The sequence below is a fragment of the Cydia fagiglandana genome, chromosome 27 (assembly GCF_963556715.1).
Source record: "Cydia fagiglandana chromosome 27, ilCydFagi1.1, whole genome shotgun sequence".
NCBI lineage: Eukaryota > Metazoa > Arthropoda > Insecta > Lepidoptera > Tortricidae > Cydia > Cydia fagiglandana.
This window is the reverse complement of record NC_085958.1, coordinates 1,654,853-1,674,273: the sequence shown is the minus strand read 5'-3', so window position 1 is coordinate 1,674,273 and position 19,421 is coordinate 1,654,853. Positions and strand designations below refer to the sequence as shown.

At 41.2% G+C, this 19,421-nt stretch overlaps 1 protein-coding gene across 1 annotated transcript in view; it reads right to left on the bottom strand.

Moving 5' to 3' along the window:
- Positions 1 to 17,550, bottom strand: part of LOC134677975 (putative fatty acyl-CoA reductase CG5065) — a 32,346-nt gene extending 14,796 nt beyond the window's left edge. Inside the window, exons 1-10 of the mRNA XM_063536405.1 lie at positions 17,490 to 17,550; positions 13,135 to 13,202; positions 12,683 to 12,833; positions 11,321 to 11,437; positions 10,336 to 10,640; positions 8,791 to 8,881; positions 7,674 to 7,826; positions 6,035 to 6,134; positions 2,970 to 3,029; positions 1,898 to 2,030 (exon numbers count right to left, since the gene is read on the bottom strand). Coding sequence (XP_063392475.1) covers positions 1,898 to 2,030; positions 2,970 to 3,029; positions 6,035 to 6,134; positions 7,674 to 7,826; positions 8,791 to 8,881; positions 10,336 to 10,640; positions 11,321 to 11,437; positions 12,683 to 12,833; positions 13,135 to 13,169 — 1,145 coding nt within the window. The 5' untranslated portion in view covers positions 13,170 to 13,202; positions 17,490 to 17,550. The remainder of the gene's footprint in view (positions 1 to 1,897; positions 2,031 to 2,969; positions 3,030 to 6,034; positions 6,135 to 7,673; positions 7,827 to 8,790; positions 8,882 to 10,335; positions 10,641 to 11,320; positions 11,438 to 12,682; positions 12,834 to 13,134; positions 13,203 to 17,489) is intronic.
- Positions 17,551 to 19,421: the final 1,871 nt, after the last annotated feature.

Here is a 19,421-nt window from a genome sequence, read left to right as displayed (position 1 = left end):
TGAAAACAACGTCGCTGAGACCCTTAAATATCGAGCCCTATGCCAAGCTAGGCTGATAGAAAACTGTCACATCCATTCTCTGTATGAAATCCTGGATTAGCGCCTGGTTGGGACTAAAAGTAAAAATGTACAACTGTCTATCAAATTGCGTTTTTTACATCGAAAATAGTACTCTGTTGCAACGTTACTGCTGCAGTACTGTCAATTTTGGTGATAAAATGATGTGTCTGATTTCTATACTAAAAGTAAAAACGTACAACTGTCTATCAAATTGCGTTTTTATATCGAAAAATTTTCGCGCTCGCTTCGCTCGCGTTATCAATTATATTCTTAAATATGTATTCGGATGGCAACTGCAGCAGCATTACTGTGTTGCAACGTTACTGTTGCAGCACTGTCAATTTTTGTGCAAAAATGATGTGACTGATTTCCATACTAAAAGTAAAAATGACCAACTGTCTATTAAATTGCGTTTTTATATCGAAAAATTTTGACGCTCGCTTCGCTCGCGTTTTCAATTACATTCTTAGATATGATAAAGGTGATATTCAGGTGGCGACTGCAGCAGCATTACTCTGTTGCAACGTTATTGTTGCAGGACTGTCAATTTTCGTGATAAAATGATGTGACTGATTTCCATATCCAGCTCTAATGCGGCAATGAACGTCACTCAATTGACCAAAAAAAAAATTCAATATAATCTTGACGACCCTAGGGAGGGGGGCACCATGGTCTAGAAATGCTTAGGGCATCAAAATATCTTAATCCGGCATTGGTCGTTTGCGAAGTCAAACGATTTGGGACTCGAATTTTATACGCATTACCATGCCTTCCCCAAAAAAATCGAATGATTCGCGAAAGTCTCGCAACGCATTGAGGTTACAAAGGGCACGTGGTTTTCCTCAGGAGTCTGAAGAAGACCACGGTGAGTGGCGCTTTAGCCAGGCAAGCCGCTTCGCTTTTGCTCGCGCGCGTATACTTTACTGTATCGTCCGATATACACCTACTACTCTGTCGTTTAAATCACGTGTAAAATTTGTATAAGGGCGCAAAAAGCTATTGATTTTGGAGTGTAGTTTTATTTAGTGGTACCTAATTGTTAAATATTTTATCTGGACTACAGTCCTCTAGCATATCCATCTGTCAACTTTACTTCAAGTTCCGCCTCCAGGGGAGAGGGAGAGAAATAGAACAGACCGAATTCCACGCGGGCGGAGCCGCGGGCACAGCTAGTAATTTAAATAAATTTTCGGTTACTGATGAAGTTAAAGTGACGTCACAAAGTTTGTGTCTCCCCCCTCCCCCATGTCACAATATGTCACATTTCCCCCCATTTTCCCCCTAAACGTGTGACGTAATTAATGGATGACCCCTTGTAGGCTGTAAATATTAAAGCTGAAAAAGAGGGTCACGCCTAGCAATCGGTCCTCGCTAAGAATACGGGCGGCCGCTAGCAGGACATTGCATTACAAGGATCGGAATGGCGTTCTAGTGTTAATAAGAAAGTAGATCAATTTGCAGCATCAGCGTCTGGAAAACCTAGATGCTAAGCGTTATACCCGCTAGATGCGACCTGAGCCCTCCTTACACCGACTCGTCTGGACAATACCATTGCGCATGGTGTGACCGCATCTTCAAGTCAAAGTTTGGTTTTGCGAGCCAATAGGGCATTTCATCCGGATAAGAATTGTTGATGGAGTCGCCATTACCGGATAAGGCAAGGAAGGAAGAGAGAGAGATATATGTATACGTATACTAACTTGTTGTTGCCCTGTCTCCAGGCTGCCAGTAAGCAAGCGTTGACCACCAGGTCGACAGGCACAAGGTCGACCACATATCGCTCCCGGCAGAACCATGAGTGGTGCTGCGATATATGTATTTATATACGTATACTGACTTGTTCGTGCCCTGTCTCCAGGCTGCCAGTATGCAGGCGTTGACCACCAGATCGACAGGCACAAGATCGACCACGTATCGCTCCCGGCAGAACCCGGAGCGGTAGGTGCCGCGTGAGATTTCCATTACGATCCCTGGAAAAAACATTTGTTTTACTAGTACAGTCGACGTCAAAGATATGTATACATTTTTCGCCTTATTACAAGGGAGTAAGGTGCAAAAGCGTAAGCATATCTTTGACAGTCAGCAGCAATATGCGATTTTGCTCACTGTTTTTAAGTGACAAAGTCCATTGTTCGAGCTGCTGAGGTGAAAATTCTATTTGTTCCTGTATATTATTTCAATAGTAAAAGTAATCCATTTTCCGATTTTTTACTTAAACTTACTTAGTATTTTAATTTATAAAATTTACATTTATTTTAAGACGAATTTTATTTTGTCAACGTAAAGTTCAAATTATAAACAAATACATTTCATCACATCTAAATCTTAAAATGTTATTTAAGACGGAATGTCGGAAAAGCTGGATTAGCCCGATTGTGTGTGATTTTGGGCAGATTTTTTTTGGAGTTTATAATTGAAAACTTTATCATTAGTAATATCACAAAACATAAATATAATTTAGGTTATGCAACTTCTAACACATTTTCGTAGTAAAAATAGATGTATTATATTACCTATTTTACTATTTTTCCTAGAATCAGCAAACAATTATGTGACAGATGGCAGAAACCATATCTCAACGGTGGAACCGTTCTCTAAGCACCATACTGGGCTGGCTGAGATGTAGGATCAGTATCGCCGTTATACGCGCCACCAGCATGTGTATCCGAGGCACACGCCACCGTTTTAAGTCGACCGCCAGGTGGCTTGGGTTCGACGACGGTGCCGCCCTTCCACACATCGATTGAAACCACTTTTCTACCCTACCCACATATGTATTACCTACCCCTTTGCCTATGTACTTATGATTGTTTTAATGTAATAATTTTTTGTGCTTTTTTAACAATTATGTGATACATATATTAATTTCGGGCAAAAAGAAAAAATCATGCATTTAAGGGTTAACTTACCGGTGACTCCGTAGATATTGTCTATCCAGCCTGGGAAAGGCTCCTGCAACGCGGCCGTCACTAGAAAAAAAAATGGGTTAACATTAGCACAATATAAGGAAGATTTTATCTTCGTTACAATCAATATTACCACCTTGTGATACAACGGATCCTAGACGTCACAAACATTATTAGGTACCATCTTGTGATGCAACGGAGCCTAGACGAATTGTAAACTCAATAAGTTTTTGACAAAAATTTAATTTTTGGTACAAGCTTTTATCGCCGACTGTAGTTTTTTTCCACAGGCAACTAATACTCATCGAGAAAATTCTAAGAACCCCAAACACAATTGGGTTTCGTTGTGTTATCACAGAGTTCTTATGACCATCTCCGGTCTCCATCATCAGATCAGCTCGATGACACCATAATATTGCATTGTCACCCGACTTACATATGTACTTATGCAAAATTTCAGCTCAATCGGAAACCGGGAAGTGGATCAAATTTAACTTGCAAGATTTGATTACAGACAGACAGACAGACAGACAATGGTCAGGTGAAAGTAAATAAAAGCTTGTAATAATAAACAAAATATAACTAAAGGGATGCCTTAAGTATATTATAATACAAATTATTGTGTCAATTGCGTGAATTTAACGAGATATAATAGTTACGTTATAAATAAAATGTTGTAAAAAACTATTTGCGTAGGTATAAAGATGTAAATAGACTAATTTAAATATCTACTCTGTATACTAACTAGATGAGCCATTCTCTAATTAATATACACATTAAATGCAATATTGTTGCAACAATTTCCGCGATGCACTTTTTTTATATTCGATGCATCCATCCATCCATCCTTTCGTTTTGTGTCATTCATTGTCATTTTGTAGGGTTCCGTTCCGTACCCAAAGGGTAAAAACGGGACCCTATTACTATCTCCGCTGTCCGTCTGGCTGGCTGTAACTCGAAAACCGTGATAGCTAGACAGTTAAAATTTTCACAGATGATGTATTTCTGTTAAAACGGTTCATGGGATACAGCCTGGTGACAGACGGACAGTGGGGTCTTAGTAATAGGGTCCCGTTGTTACCCTTTGGGTACGGAACCCTAAAAATGATAGGCAAACTACTTATATAACTTGAAAGTTAAGTTCAAACCCTGTTATTTGAGTGTTGTTTAACTATTTTGGGCGCAATCAATAATACCTTAACAGTCACATTAATTATTTACTACGAATAGGTGTTTATTACAGGCTAAAACTTGATATTCGAGAGCTATTAGAAACAATTTCTATGACATATTCATAGAGAAATATAGTAAGAATAGAGTGCTCACTCCGTACATCACTTTTGATATCAAAACAACTATTATTTTCGCAGATGGCGTTTGGACCACAGACAAAACATTCTCCAGACTGAGCATAGTCGCGCTACCCCCTGTGCCCCGCATACGGTAAATTTACTCCATGTTCGAGTCGAAAGTGTCTTTGTGTGACGTCCGTGTCTTTGAACGGACCAATCACAGCACGGGACTTCACTCACCTCGTCCCGCGCACCCCCGTATTTTTGGCATCATCGGTGTCATGAAATAATTGCTCTAAACTCGGTCTAGACTTCTAAAGGATTCCTAGTTTATGGTTTGGACATACAAGGTTTGCTTCTTCTAAGATTTATTGTATGGGAAGTTTCATACATAGTTCTAATTACTGCAACTGACCCTTTTCCATTATTAAATTTGAGATTTCACGGGCCTACAAATCCCGATCTTTTGAAAGCTTGCGTAGGGATATATCCAACACGTAGAGGCCCTTTGGAGAGCTTTGATGTCATGTAGAACGCCTGCTGGAACCTAACAAGTGCATCAATAAACATCCATGACCCGGTCTCAGGAGGCATTAAGACTTGTAGAAAGAGTGAATAGTATACCGGTCTATGGATTGATATTGGTTGGACAATGAGACGTCCACTGCTGGACATAGGCCTCCCCCAAAGAGTGCCACAATGACCGGTCTTGCGCCACCCGCATCCAGCGGACTCCCGCGACCTTCACCAGGTCGTCAGTCCACCTTGTGGGGGGCCTACCCACGCTGCGCCTTCCGGTACGTGTCGCCACTCGAGAACCTTGCCGCCATATCCATCCCCATCCATCCACCCATCCAGCCATCCAGCCATCGGTTCTACGAGCAATGTGCCCCGCCCACATCATCATTAAATATTATTAACTGGTCAACCAGAACTGGTTTTGTAAACATAAGCTCTAGTGATCCAGTAACCCGACGTAACGATCGGAACCGCGTGTGCCCGATCTCCACTCGGTCGGATCATTGCGAGTTGGAAAGTGCATACAAAAAACAGGCCAAGTGCGAGTCGGACTCGCGCACGACGGGTTCCGTACCGTTTCGCAAAAGTGGCAATAAAATCACGTTCGTTGTATGGGAGCGCCTACACTCAGACATTTGCGTCAAACGTATAACATCCCTCTTTTTGGGTGGGGGGGGGTTTAAAAACCCCCCCTAATCGAAGGTAAGACAACAGTTGTGCTTTCCCGCGACATTCATAAAATAATCAGTAGCCAAGTGGACGTATCGATCGAAAAGATAAACTTATCAATTATAAACCATGTGTTTCCTCGCAGACATGACACACTTAAGTAGGCCAAGTGCATGTCGGGCCACGCATAACGAAGTGGATCCGTAGCTTTATAGTATTTTCCAAGCTCTTGGCAAGGCTTGATTTAGTTATTGATTCAATACATATATGAGGGTTTAGATACTTTTTCGGTCACCCACACCTAGTGGTGTTAACTTAACCGTTTACGAATTTTTTTGTTTGTTACTCTATTGATAGGTGAAAACCGCATGAAAATCCGTTCAGTAGTTTTTGAGTTTATCGCGAACATACAAACAGACAGACGCAGCTAGGCACTTTGTTTAATAAGGTGTAGCTATATCACCTTATACATAATTCTTACTTACTTTCTATTAGCCATACTTAAAGTTTCTGGATTCTGAATGAGCCGACTTATTTTTTATAAGTGGCCAGTTCCAGGAATTTTCAGTATGCCCTAAGTACACTTACCGATGGAGGGTCGCACGATGCAAACGGGTAACTCCTGATGACCGTACACAATGGACTCGGCCAGCGCCTTCGTCAGTGTATACGTGTTGGGATGTTCACCCTGTAGAATAAAGAAAACGTAATATTAAGTTTTTGGCAAAAAATTCATTTTTGGGACATTCGCCATCAGATATATCGGAGCGGTCAAGGTGCTCACAAATATCTGAACACGCCTCTATTATCAAGGCGTTAGAGTGCGTGTTCAGATATTGTGAACACCTTGGCCGCTTCGATATATCTGATGGCGACTGTACAAGCTTTTATCTCTGACTGTACTTTTCTTACGACAACTAATGCTCATCGAGACAATTCTAAAAACCCCTAACACAATTAGGTTGCGTTGTTTCATCACAGAGTTCCTATGGCCACTTCCTGCGTCCATCATCAGATCAGCTCGATGACACCATAATATTGCATTGTCATCCGATTTATATATGCATGCAAAATTTCAGCTCAATCGGAAACCGGGAAGTGGATCAAATTTAACTTGCAAGATTTGATTACAGACAGACAACGGGACACAACACGAGACAACGGGACAGGTGAAACTAAATACTTAATAATTCATAATAAAATCTTGTAAAAAAACTTGTAATATTACTTGAAGGATGACTCACGCTAGACCGGACCGTGTCCGGGCCGGAGCTTCCGGCGCTTACTTTTCTATGACATGACAGGCGACCACGTGATGCTTTCCATAGAAAACGATGCGCTGGACGCTCCGGCCCGGACTCGGCCCGGTCAAACATAACGGTCATCCTTTAAGGATGTCTCATACTAATAGTCCGGATCCTTCTTTTGATAGTGAATGTAGCTGTATATAAATATGTAATACCTGTAGTCTCTGCGCCAGTACTTTGACGGTGTGCTGCCGTAGCGTTTTAGCACATCTCACTATGGAGTCAGGGTTAATGCGAGAGATAAGTAAAGGGAATGACTGATGGTATACCTGTAGTGTCTGTGCCAGTACGTTGACAGTGTGCTGAGGAAGCATTTTGGCACACCTCACTATGGAATCAGGGTCAAAACGTGGAAGATAAGATGAACGACTGATGGTATATCTGTAGTGTCTCATGTATAACTCATGGTAAATACCTGTAATGACTATGCCGGAACGTTGACAGTGTGCTGATGCAGCATTTTGGCACATCTCACTATGGAGTCAGGATCATAAAGCGACAGATAAGGAAGGGTACCTGTAGCGTCTGTGCCAGAACGTTCACAGTGTGTTGAGGCAGCATTTTGGCACATCTCACTATGGAGTCAGGATCATAAAGCGACAGATAAGGAAGGGTACCTGTAGCGTCTGTGCCAGAACGTTCACGGTGTGTTGAGGCAGCATTTTGCCACATCTCACTATAGAGTCAGGATCATAAAGCGACAGATAAGGAAGGGTACCTGTAGTGTCTGTGCCAGAACGTTCACAGTGTGTTGAGGCAGCATTTTGGCACATCTCACTATGGAGTCAGGATCATAAAGCGACAGATAAGGAAGGGTACCTGTAGTGTCTGTGCCAGAACGTTCACAGTGTGTTGAGGCAGCATTTTGCCACATCTCACTATAGAGTCAGGATCATAAAGCGACAGATAAGGAAGGGTACCTGTAGTGTCTGTGCCAGAACGTTCACGGTGTGTTGAGGCAGCATTTTGGCACATCTCACTATGGAGTCAGGGTCGTAAGGCGGGGGGTACACGCGCTCATCGATGTTCGGCTGCGGCGCGTTGCTGTAGGCTGTTGATACGTGCACCAGCGCCTACATGGAAACAATGTAATATGAAATTTAAACTGTTGTGAGACATACTAACATTGAATAGTTTTACGGTTTAGACTCACATGTATTAAGTCAATCACGCGACATGTTTCGGAGAGCCCAGGTCTCCTTTCTCAAGCACTAACAGTGCGAGCAGCGTTAACGTACTGTACGCGATACACGGCCGTCGTAAACCGTAAAATTAGGTATTCATATTCAATGTAATATGAGTAACTTGTTTCAATATCCGGCTCGAAGGACCATTTTATTTAGAGAGAAAGCAAAATGGCTTCGTTGAAGTTATATTGAGAAAGCAATAAATATGGGCCAGTATATTTTTATCGTCTTCTATTAATTTTGTCATTGCTCCTTTAGCCTTTTAAAAGATCAAGCTATTTCAAGGCGCTAGACCGGGCCGGGCCCGGACCGAGGCGTATCGCGTGTAAAGTACGACTGTCGAACTTCGACTATCATTCTTGACTTTTGTATTGCTTTGATACAATATATGGGTCCCATATAGACATTAAATAAATAAATAAATATTATAGGACATTCTTACACAGATTGACCAAGCCCCACAGTAAGCTCAAGAAGGCTTGTGTTGTGGGTACTCAGACAACGATATATACAATAACAACGATACACAACGATATACATTTGATCCTAAAAACAAACCTGATCGATGATATCATGAATGAAAATTTGTCATCTAGCCCTGAGGTCTCCAAACTTTTTTTACCTGGGGGCCCTATTGCGCCTCAGAAACTTTCGCGCGGGCCACCGTCGGCGCCGGGAAGAGGGGGGTGTATTTGGTTCCTCCTGTTAGGGCAGAACCCCTAAAGCCTGGCTCCCGCGGGCCTGATGCAGTGTTGGCAGGCCGTATTGGAACGCGTCATCAAGAGCCGTGGTTTGGAGATCCCTGAATGCCCCTGATCTAGCCTATTGTATGTATTCTTATAGGACCTACCTTGAGCTTTGGCATGTCTTGAGCTAGCGTGAGCAGCGATGCAGTGCCCTGTACGTTCAACGCCGTCGCTGCATGCAGAGGCTCCGTGAACCTGTATACAAATATATTTTAACATGACCACCATAAAAGACTTCATCTGAGAATGGAAATCGAAAATTAGGTAGAATCTGTGCGGAAAGAGAAGAATCGTGGAATGTAAATCATAAATCATTTATTTTAAGTAAACTAACAAACGTAACATGATAGGTCAGACATACATATTTACATATTGTTTACCACGAAATAGGCTCACCTCAGCATAATGCCGACCCGAGAGTCAGCGCTGATCTTCCAGCGAGTCCATTTGTATGAGTCGCGAAAAAAATTTACCGACCCCTAGAAAATGACCACCCAAAATGTATGAAAGATCCAAATTTCTTTTTCGCGATTTCGGGGTTGGTCCCATAGTAAAAGTTACTCAGTGTAATCCCAAAACCTCCTTGCCAACGGGAATTCCGTTATTTTGTAGCCACCATGTATAGCATAGCACTACTATTATTATAGAACTAGGTTTGTGAACATGATAGTTAGGATTCTTACCTGATAGTCGCCGCAGAATGGAACAACACTGTGACTTGGCTTGGCTGATGATGAGATACGCGTCATACTCGTGAACGGGTGCTGTTTGTGGAGACTGGTCTGTTAAGCTAACACGAGCTATTATACTTAGTAACTTTTATTAATTAATTACAGTGAGACGCCTCATTCTGTTCTCGTATGTTTCTTTTCTTTTAATGAATGTATTAATTATACAGGATATTGACTCTTGGAGACCTTATACATCTCTAAGGATAACTTGATAAACTATATAATCTTATAGTTCTGACACCTAGAGACATTTACACCTCTAAATATTATAGATTTTTTTGTGTGTGTTTTTTTATCTGTATTTTGTATGTAATTCGACATTAAGAGACCATATACATCTCTTAGTAATTGTAATACGTTAGATTGAATTGTTAGTTTTATTTTATAAAATTGTTGATGTTATTATTTTTGCTTTTATGTAAATTCAATGTTGACGTGTAAAAGTGCCCTTGTGGCCTATTTGCTGAATAAATGTTGATGTTTGATGTTTGATGTTTGATGACTTCGGTCAGCAGTGCCTTCTGCTCGAGACCAACCCCGAGACCTGGTGCGGAGCCATCGCCAGTGATCTGAGACAGTTTGCTGAGCCGCGCTAGGTACTGATGATAGTTAACTGACCTGACAGTGGCCGCAGAATGGAACAACACTGTGACTTCGGTCAGCAGTGCCTTCTGCTCAAGACCAACCCCGAGACCTGGTGCGGAGACATCGCCAGTGATCTGAGACAGGTTGCTGAGCCGCACTAGGTACTGATGATAGTTAACTGACCTGACAGTGGCCGCAGAATGGAACAACACTGTGACTTCGGTCAGCAGTGCCTTCTGCTCAAGACCAACCCCGAGACCTGGTGCGGAGACATCGCCAGTGATCTGAGACAGGTTGCTGAGCCGCACTAGGTACTGATAATAGTTAACTGACCTGACAGTGGCTGCAGAATGGAACAACACTGTGACTTCAGTCGACAGTGCCTTCTGCTCAAGACCAACCCCGAGACCTGGTGCGGAGACATCGCCAGTGATCGGAGACAGTTTGCTGAGCCGCACTAGGTACTGATGATAGTTAACTGACCTGACAGTGGCTGCAGAATGGAACAACACTGTGACTTCGGTCAGCAGTGCCTTCTGCTCAAGACCAACACCGAGTCCAGGAGCGGAGACATCGCCAGTGATCGGAGAGAGCTTGCTCAGCCGCTCCGGCCAGCGGGTGCGGATGCGGTCGAAGGCCTGATTACAAGAATTTGTTTAATTTTTGTGATATCGGGGTTTTAGAGTCAATGATACATTTCTGACACGGTTTAATACACATTTGACACGGTTATAATTAATATATCTTTGGATAAACAATTGCAATTGCAAAGTGTCACAACATATTCCTAGAAATATGACGTTTTGGCATCACTTCACTCTGTAGTGAACTCTGTGTCCATCACCCTCGCCGCGTTGCCACGTTGAACGGCGATAGACAACGTTTGCATAAGGAACAGTCCCGAGCGAGGGTCATGATGTATCATTTGTTTACGTCCCACTGCTCCGCCAAGGCATGTACCTTGATTTCCACGTCACCCGTTGTTGAGCTTTTCCGGCCAGTTATTAATGAACTTTGAACTATAACTATAGTGGTGCGCGTGCCGCGGCCGCTGCTAGAAACCATCGCGAGCGCGGACTTTTGGCCGAAGGGTGTGGTGTTTTGGCGGTTCCGTGGGAATCTGCCAAATCCTACACCGGATAATGCGACACAACTGAAAACCGCCGTGTCGCCGAAATAATTTTTAGCTTGTAAGATTTTATTATTGTATGTATGTTAGTTTGTAAGGTTATGTATCTATGGGCCTTAGTTGCCTGATAATAAATGATATTTGATTTGATATAACCATGTATTAAAAAAATTGTTACATTTAAAATACCTGATTCTTCAGCAGTTCCTTGTATCGCTGCTCGACCGTGAGTCCTCTCTTGGGTCGCAGTAACAAATAGATGGTGTTTATTCCAGGGCAGGAGCGCAGCAGTTTCTCCAGCAACGCCTACATCACGAAACAAAAAATCAATGAATTTTTTTATCCTCAGCCCAGAGACCTTTAAAAAGATCTCCTGTTCCATTCTAATTTGAACTTTGTGTTGACAAAATAAAATTACATTTTGCTTGGCAAGGTTTGACGTATGGGCGGAAGAGGTTATTAAAGGAAAAAAGGAAAAATGTACACTTCCGCCAGGACTCGAACCTGGGACCATTTGAAAGCAGGTCCTACCGCTTCTGATAACTGAGCTCAAAGATTTTTCTATTTTTCCTTTAAGTCGAACCACCTTAAAAAGAAATTGTAGAGTATCGCTCGCAGACGTTTAGTGCTGGATAAAAAATAAAAAAAATCAATGTCTAGTATCAAAGTGGGAAAAAGAAAATATTGACGAAAAATACTTTTCAATGAACATACGATATGAATTATTTATGACTATGACCAGCTGAACTACTGACTGACTGAGACCACGGACTAGCAAGCGCAGCGTAGGACGTCCACCCACAAGATGGACAGACGACCTTGTTAAGGTCACCGGAAGACGCTGGATGCGGGTCGCTTCCATTTCAACCGGCACGTATGGAGGTCCAAGGGGGAGGCCTATGTTCAGCAGTGGCCATCTTATGGCTGAGATGATGAACTGAACTAAGTCTTCGGGTCGGGCTCAACGCAATGTTCCAGTCTCCCCACACTCTCCAGTGCAATCCGGAACAAGATTGAGCCGCCATTTGTAACCATTTTCATTATCATATACATACCTCCAGTGACCAATAGCACAGCGCCGTCATAAAAGTCGGCGATGCCTTCGGCCTCACCAGCGCGCAGTAATGGTAACTCTTGAACGTCCAGGTCAACTCTTACCTTGCCAAGAAAGCCCGTGCCCCCAGTGACCAATAGCACAGCGCCGTCATAAAAGCCGGCGATGCCTTCGGCCTCACCAGCGCGCGGTTCTGGTTACTCTTGAACGTCTAGGTCAACGCTTACCTTGCCAAGAAAGCCCGTACCCCCGGTGACCAATAGCACAGCGCCGTCATAAAAGTCCGCGATGCCTTCGGCCTCGCCAGCGCGCAGTTCTGGTAGCTCTTGAACGTTCAGGCCAACTTAAGGAGAAAGTCTTACCTTGCCAAGAAAGCCCGTACCCCCAGTGACCAATAGCACAGCGCCGTCATAAAAGCCGGCGATGCCTTCGGCCTCACCATCGCGCAGTTATGGTAACTCTTGAACGTTCTGGTCAACTTAAAGTGAAAGTCTTACCTTGCCAAGAAAGCCCGTACCCCCAGTGACCAATAGCACAGCGCCGTCGTAAAAGTCAGCGATGCCTTCGGCCTCACCAGCGCGCAGCTCTGGTAGCTCTTGAACGTTCAGGTTCGGAGTGTGGACGTCGTTGCCATTCGCTTCGCTCTTGCTGCAATGTTCACAGATTTTTAAAAAAAGTTTTGAAAAATAAAACCCGAAAGCATTAGCTTAGCATTAGATCGTTTCGTTGTACCTAAAGAAAGGCCCCATACATAACCGTTAACCACTATACAAGTTGTCACCCGGGAGGTGATTGGTCATGGAAATCTGTTCCTGGCCCGCGGACCCCGCGGTCTATACTGAGTGGTTCACTCAATCTCTTCTTCTTCCTCGCGTTATCCCGGCATTTCGCCACGGCTCATGAGAGCCTGGGGTCCGCTTGACAACTAAAAATATATGTAATTACTCACGTGTCGTCCATCTTGGTATCTGCGACCGCGGCCATCGCAGGGGATATTAAGCTTCCTCTGAATTAACTCTGAAACAAAGATAATAAAAATTTTTTCACCACACTAGCTCGGAAAGGCTTGCACTTCAAAAACTGATAGCAAAGTTGCATTGTATTCACATGCGAGGCAAAGTAATCAAATGCAAATTTTGAGCTGTTTCCTTATGTTTGCTGGTAGAATTGACTTTTAAATGTTGATTTTGGATGATAAATATTTAATAACATTCATTTGGATTTGATTTTGTTTGATATTTTACATTCAATATTTGCTTCGGATTGGTGTGGTGAAAAATTTTGTGTTTCACTCGGGGGCAAATTTTGTTTAACCTTCCTGCTTTGAAACCCTCGCAACGCTCAAGATTCCATTTTTCGAACTCGCTACGCTCGAGGTTCAATTTTGGAATCTTTTGCTTGCTCGGGTATCAATATCAATATTAGCACGAGCGGTTAAACAACAACTTTGCCCCCTTGTAAAACAAATAACTATTTATGGTCTTCGGACTGCATATAGGGTGTTTGGTACATCGTTTGCCAAATAAAAACGGCAGATAGGTTGAGTCATTTGCTATCGTCTCAGGCCTAGAATTTTTTAATTCTGCACACGTTTTTTTTTCCAGCTCTATGCCAGTTTTTCGTAAATTTCAAATTTTTACTTGCGCAGTAGTAAAAGAAACCATGGCCAAATTTGTTTTTCTAGGCATGAGAAGGTAGCAAATGACTCAACCAATCTGCCGTTTTTATTTGACAAGCGATGTACCAAACACCCTGTATATGGCCTTCCGGTTATTATGGTGTTCCAGCTGTATCACAATAGGAGTGTGGACACGTGTTGAATGTTTCAGAGTTAATACCTAGGCTAAATTTTAGCCTAGATATTTATTAATGAGAATGGTTTAGAAGTAACCTGAACCTGAAGCGCTGGTGGCCTAGCGGTGAGAGCGTGCGACTTGCACTCCGGAGGTCGCGGGTTCAAACCCCGGCCCGTACCAATGAGTTTTTCGGAACTTATGTACGAAATATCATTTGATATTTACCAGTCGCTTTTCGGTGAAGGAAAACATCGTGAGGAAACCGGACTAATCCCAATAAGGCCTATTTTACCCTCTGGATTGAAAGGTCAGATGGCAGTCGCTTTCGTAAAAACTAGTGCCTACGTCAAATCATGGGATTAGTTGTCAAGCGGACCCCAGGCTCTCATGAGCCATGGCGAAATGCCGGGATAACGCGAGGAAGAAGAGGTTTAGAAGTAACCTACAGCTCCAACTCCAGGGAATTGGGCTGAACGCAACAAGCGATCGACATCTAGGCTAGGATCTACCTATATCTATAGTTCGTTTTTTTAGCATTAGAAAGAACTTGCAAGAAGGTAAGCGATCTTGACATGTCTTTTAGTTAAAAAACGCTTTTTAAAAATCAAAAACTATTACTTATGAAAGCAGAAGAATATAAATGATCGTATTAGATTCATATTTGTTACATATTTGCCGTAACTTATATTTAAAATATGTTTTTCAATTAAAAGACACATCAAGATTGTTTACCTTTTAATTTCTAATGCTAAAAAAAACGAAGTATAGGCTAAAATATTACCAATTAAACTAGAAGCACATGGTGGAAAAGCTGTAGTAGGACGGAATTAGGGTGTATTCCCATTCGTTCATTATTTATTTTACAAGAGGGTTGGTCGAGCTTAGGAGGCAAAGTTGTTGTTTTACTCGTGCTGATATTGATACCCGTACAAGTAAAAGATTCCAAAATTAAGCGATGCCAAGTTTTCCCGAGAGCTAAATATATGTATAGGTACAGTCATCAGCAATAGTATCTTACACAACTAAGCCGCAAAAATATGTGACACGTTCTTATTTGGAGCGCAATAAGAGCGCGTCATATATTTTTGCGGCCCTAGTTGTGTAAGATACTATTGCTGATGACTGTCCCTACTTTGCTACCGAATAGCGCAGAGTATTTCACCCCACGTGAAGAAAATTGTGAGTAAAATACTGAACAATCACAGTATGGATGCTTCACGGTTAGCTTGATATCGACCGGGATATGGACTTTGTGTTGTTTTCTAGCTCCCGATGTTTCGATTCAGTAATCACGGTCCATATCCCGGTCGATAGTATATTTTTATGCCATTTGGGGTTGAGACCACCCGTGGGCTCCTAATGCTATTACAACTTTTTAAAGCGATATCAAAAAATAGACTTCAGTGACCGAAGAGCTGACAGTTTTCTCGCACAACGCAGCGGGGAAATATTGCCATCGTCCTCGGTACCATGCCAAACGGAGCCAATTTCTTTGATGTATTATAATTATATTTAGTATTATATTTTAGTTTTAATTTAGTTTTATTTTGTAGATAAGTCAGTTTATTTTTTCTTTTTAATTCTAATTAACAATCATTTTTATATTGAGCTCATTAACAATGCATTACTTTGTACTACATACGTTCTTCGCATCACGTTTGTAACAGTACGCACTCATTTCTTTGCCAATGAGTTAGCGGTGCGTGAACTTATACAAACATGGAAACATTGCGTAGCTAACATCAGCTCTTACGTCAGGTGAAGTTACTATTTACGAAACGTTCTATTGATAGCTTTCTTTCTATTGATTCCCTAAGCAAACATTAAATTAAATGGTCATACAGAGTAATTAGGGTCAGTTGTGTAATGACCGCTTTCAAGTTAAAGACGACGCACTTATCTAAAATACCACCACCAGGGTAATGGCTGCGTATGGACGCAAGTAACTCCAACAGTAACTTGCACTGTTAGTGCTTGAGAAAGGAGACCTAGGCTCTCCGAAACATGTCGCGCGAGTGATTAAAAACAAGTAAGTCTAAACCGTAAAATTATTCAATGTTAGTATGTCTCACAACAGTTTAAATTCAATTAACTCCAACAGTGTCTAAAAATCATTAAGTACTAACATGACCGCGGGTCAGGAGCAAAAATCGTCAGTCATCGCCTCCCGCTTGATACTTTGTCAGATGATATTTAGTTTAAAAGATGCTCTATCATGAATTAAAAAAAAATATTTTTGCAGTGGGAGGATGAGAACATAAATTGCAAGGGTTATGTATGTAGCATAAATACTAAAATCAAATTTCCTAAGTACAGTCGCCATCAGATATATCGGAGCGGCCAAGGTGCTCACAAATATCTGAACACGCCTCTATTGTCAGGGCGTTAGAGTGCATGTTCAGATATTGTGAACACCTTGGCCGCTCCGATATATCTGTTGGCGACTGTACGAAATTCCTAAAGACAGAACATCGAAAATCAAAATGTGCATGCACGAAATTCCTAATGACGCATGTCCTAATTAATTAAACTAAAGTATAATGCGAGTGTACGAAAATAATAACGACCTTTTTTTCTACGTCCAGCTGATCTAAGTTTAAAATGTATAAATAGCGAAATTTCTAACGACATTTGTCCTATTTTTAGCATACCTTAGTAATTATATTTAATTAAAATACAGTATCCTAGGCAAATCCACTCCATAGCAAATATCAAAATTTTATTTAATATTTTCGTTTAATTTCGTGAAGTTTAATAAATAAATCTGGTTTCTTTCTATCGTTCCTTTACCATATACCTGATATAACTAACCGCATGTGTATTTGTGTAGGTACCTTTAATATTTAAGATAAGATAAGATTTCTTTATTGTCAAAGCTGTGTTGGTACATAGGTCTTATAATATAAATATCACAGAAGTCCATCAGCTTGCCCATTTTATTTTTGTTTAGTTGAGTAAGTCATATTTTTAATGCAACAATAAATAAAAATATATAAAGAAAATATTATTTGGTAGCAAAAGGCGCTCTTATCACTAAAAGTGATCTCTTCTAGACAACCTAACTAAAAAAATTAGATAATAGAATATTATCCTCGTAATTCTAAAATGCACATTAAAATTTTTAAAATGTATATATTAGTTGCAATATAATTTGAACCTTTCATGAACGAAATAAAGTAGCTTTTCTATTGTTTCATTGCGTTTTATAATAAATGAAATACGTTCCAATTTACTTATAGAACAAGGTTCAAATTATTAAAAAGTAGAAAACTTTCTATGTTGGGCCTTACGAGGATTTTGAAGGGATATTTTATTAACCTTTAGTGTTACAAATTTTTATTAATTATAAAATTTTTAGTAATAAAAGCATTTTTTTACTAAAAATTTTTTTAGTAAAAAATAAATAAATAAGGGAAAACACTTTTTAGTCAATTTTGAAGGGGATGTATGTAAATAGGTAGTTGGTATAGATGACCACCAGGACGAAAGGAGTTAAAAAAAAACTTACCAAGAATAAAGGGAAGCGGTTCCAGTAGTTGTCTAGTTGGGCATCGCGTGCGCTGGTCGCGGCGGCCGGGCTTTCACTGCGGGTCACGTAATAGCGCGTTTACCTCACGACTTGTAAGTTCGCGGGAAAACGCCGCGTCTAATGGTCGTTGAAGAAATAACTTGATGATTAGGTTAAATTACATATATTTATTTCTTAAAGGCAAAGTCACAGTATTTTACACAAAAGATAAAACAAAGGCTTTCACTAAAAGATCGTCAACTTAACATTAACATTAAAAACAGAAAAGAAAAAATAAAAAGAAATATAAAATTTGGAAATAAAACAATGTCACAAATAAGAAAATGCCAATGTAAGTAGGTATAAAGTGACATTCCATTTCCAACTGCAGCTGCAATACTGTTCATTTTCTATGGAAATTGACAATGACAGCGACGCGTTTCCATAGTACCTAAATTGAACAGTATTGCAGCTGCAGTTGGAAATGGAATGTCACTCATACTTAGCTAGGGCAAACCTAGGTATTGTCAAATGTCAAGAACAAGAAAAACAAAAATATTTACAAAAAATACTAAGTTATAGATAACTTTTGGGACCCGGGTATGTCCTTAAACTACGTCCAAGACCACCGGTGGACGGGCAGCAGCGTCCCTCAAACTCGGTGTACTCGACTGCGATCGCCAACCCGCCTGCCAAGCGTGGCGATTATGGCATTCACCCCCCATAAGGGGGAGGCCTATGTTCAGCAGTGGACGTCTTATGGCTGAGATGATGATGATGATGATGATGAGATAACTTTGGTTTTAAAGAAAACTGGTTATTCAAAACTGTTCCGAAGGCTACATTTCATGAGGGTTAAAATTGCAATTTTTACTGTAATATTGAGTTTTAAATAATTTTTAATGGGTATTAATACGTTTAGGGAATTCGTTATTCTCAAAAATTGCTCGGTACCTAATGTAAAATACTGAAGTATATTTTGAAATAATAATAACATCAAATTTTCAGCGCGACGAATATTTCGTGGTCATATCATGAGTTCTTGACAATCCTCAGTGGCGCCCTCAGTATATACCGTAAGGGTCACTTGCACCAAGCCACTAACCCGGGGTTAACCGGTTAAACCTAGAGTTCCCATGGTTACCAGTACAATTTGACACTGGGTTAACGGTTTAACCGGTTAACCTCGGGTTAGTGGGATGGTGCAAGCGACGCTAAGTACCTACTTATACTTTTTCTTTTTTCGCACTTTCACTCGCGTCGCTACCGTCCGCAGCGCGAGCCCGTGTGTTGTCGCTAGTGATAGTCGAACTGACGTAATTTTTATCAGTCACCGGTGGCGAAAGCGGTCAAGAGCAGCCCTCTGACCTGACTTCTGACCGCCCCTTTGACCGGAGATGGTGAAAGGGTCTCTAGGATCCTACCAGGAAGAGTTTACTCCAGATGTTCCTGATTCAATTTTTCTGTTTCACAACCTACCGGCGTAGAGGGATAGGTCAAAACCCGGCCAAAAGAGAGTTTGACTCGCCCACCGAGGATTCTGGACTTTTTAGTATTTGTTGTTATAGCGGCAACATAAATACATCATCTTTGAAAATTTCAACTGTCTTAGCTATCACGGTTCATGAGATACAGCCTGGTGACAGACAGCCGGATAGACTGACGGACGGACGGAGTCTTAGTAATACATATTAGAGTCCCGTTTATACCCTTTGGGTACGGAAATACCTTAACCCTTTGAGCGCCGTTGTCCGGTATACAAGACAACGATAGAACGATACGCTGGCGCCGTCGTCTTGTATACAAGACACAAATTCAACCACCGAGTTAATGTGAAAATAATAACATTTGCAATTTCATTTACACTCTTGTTCATATTTTAGGTCTTTGTTTTTTCATTTATTTGCTTTTTAAGCAGCTATATAAATCCAT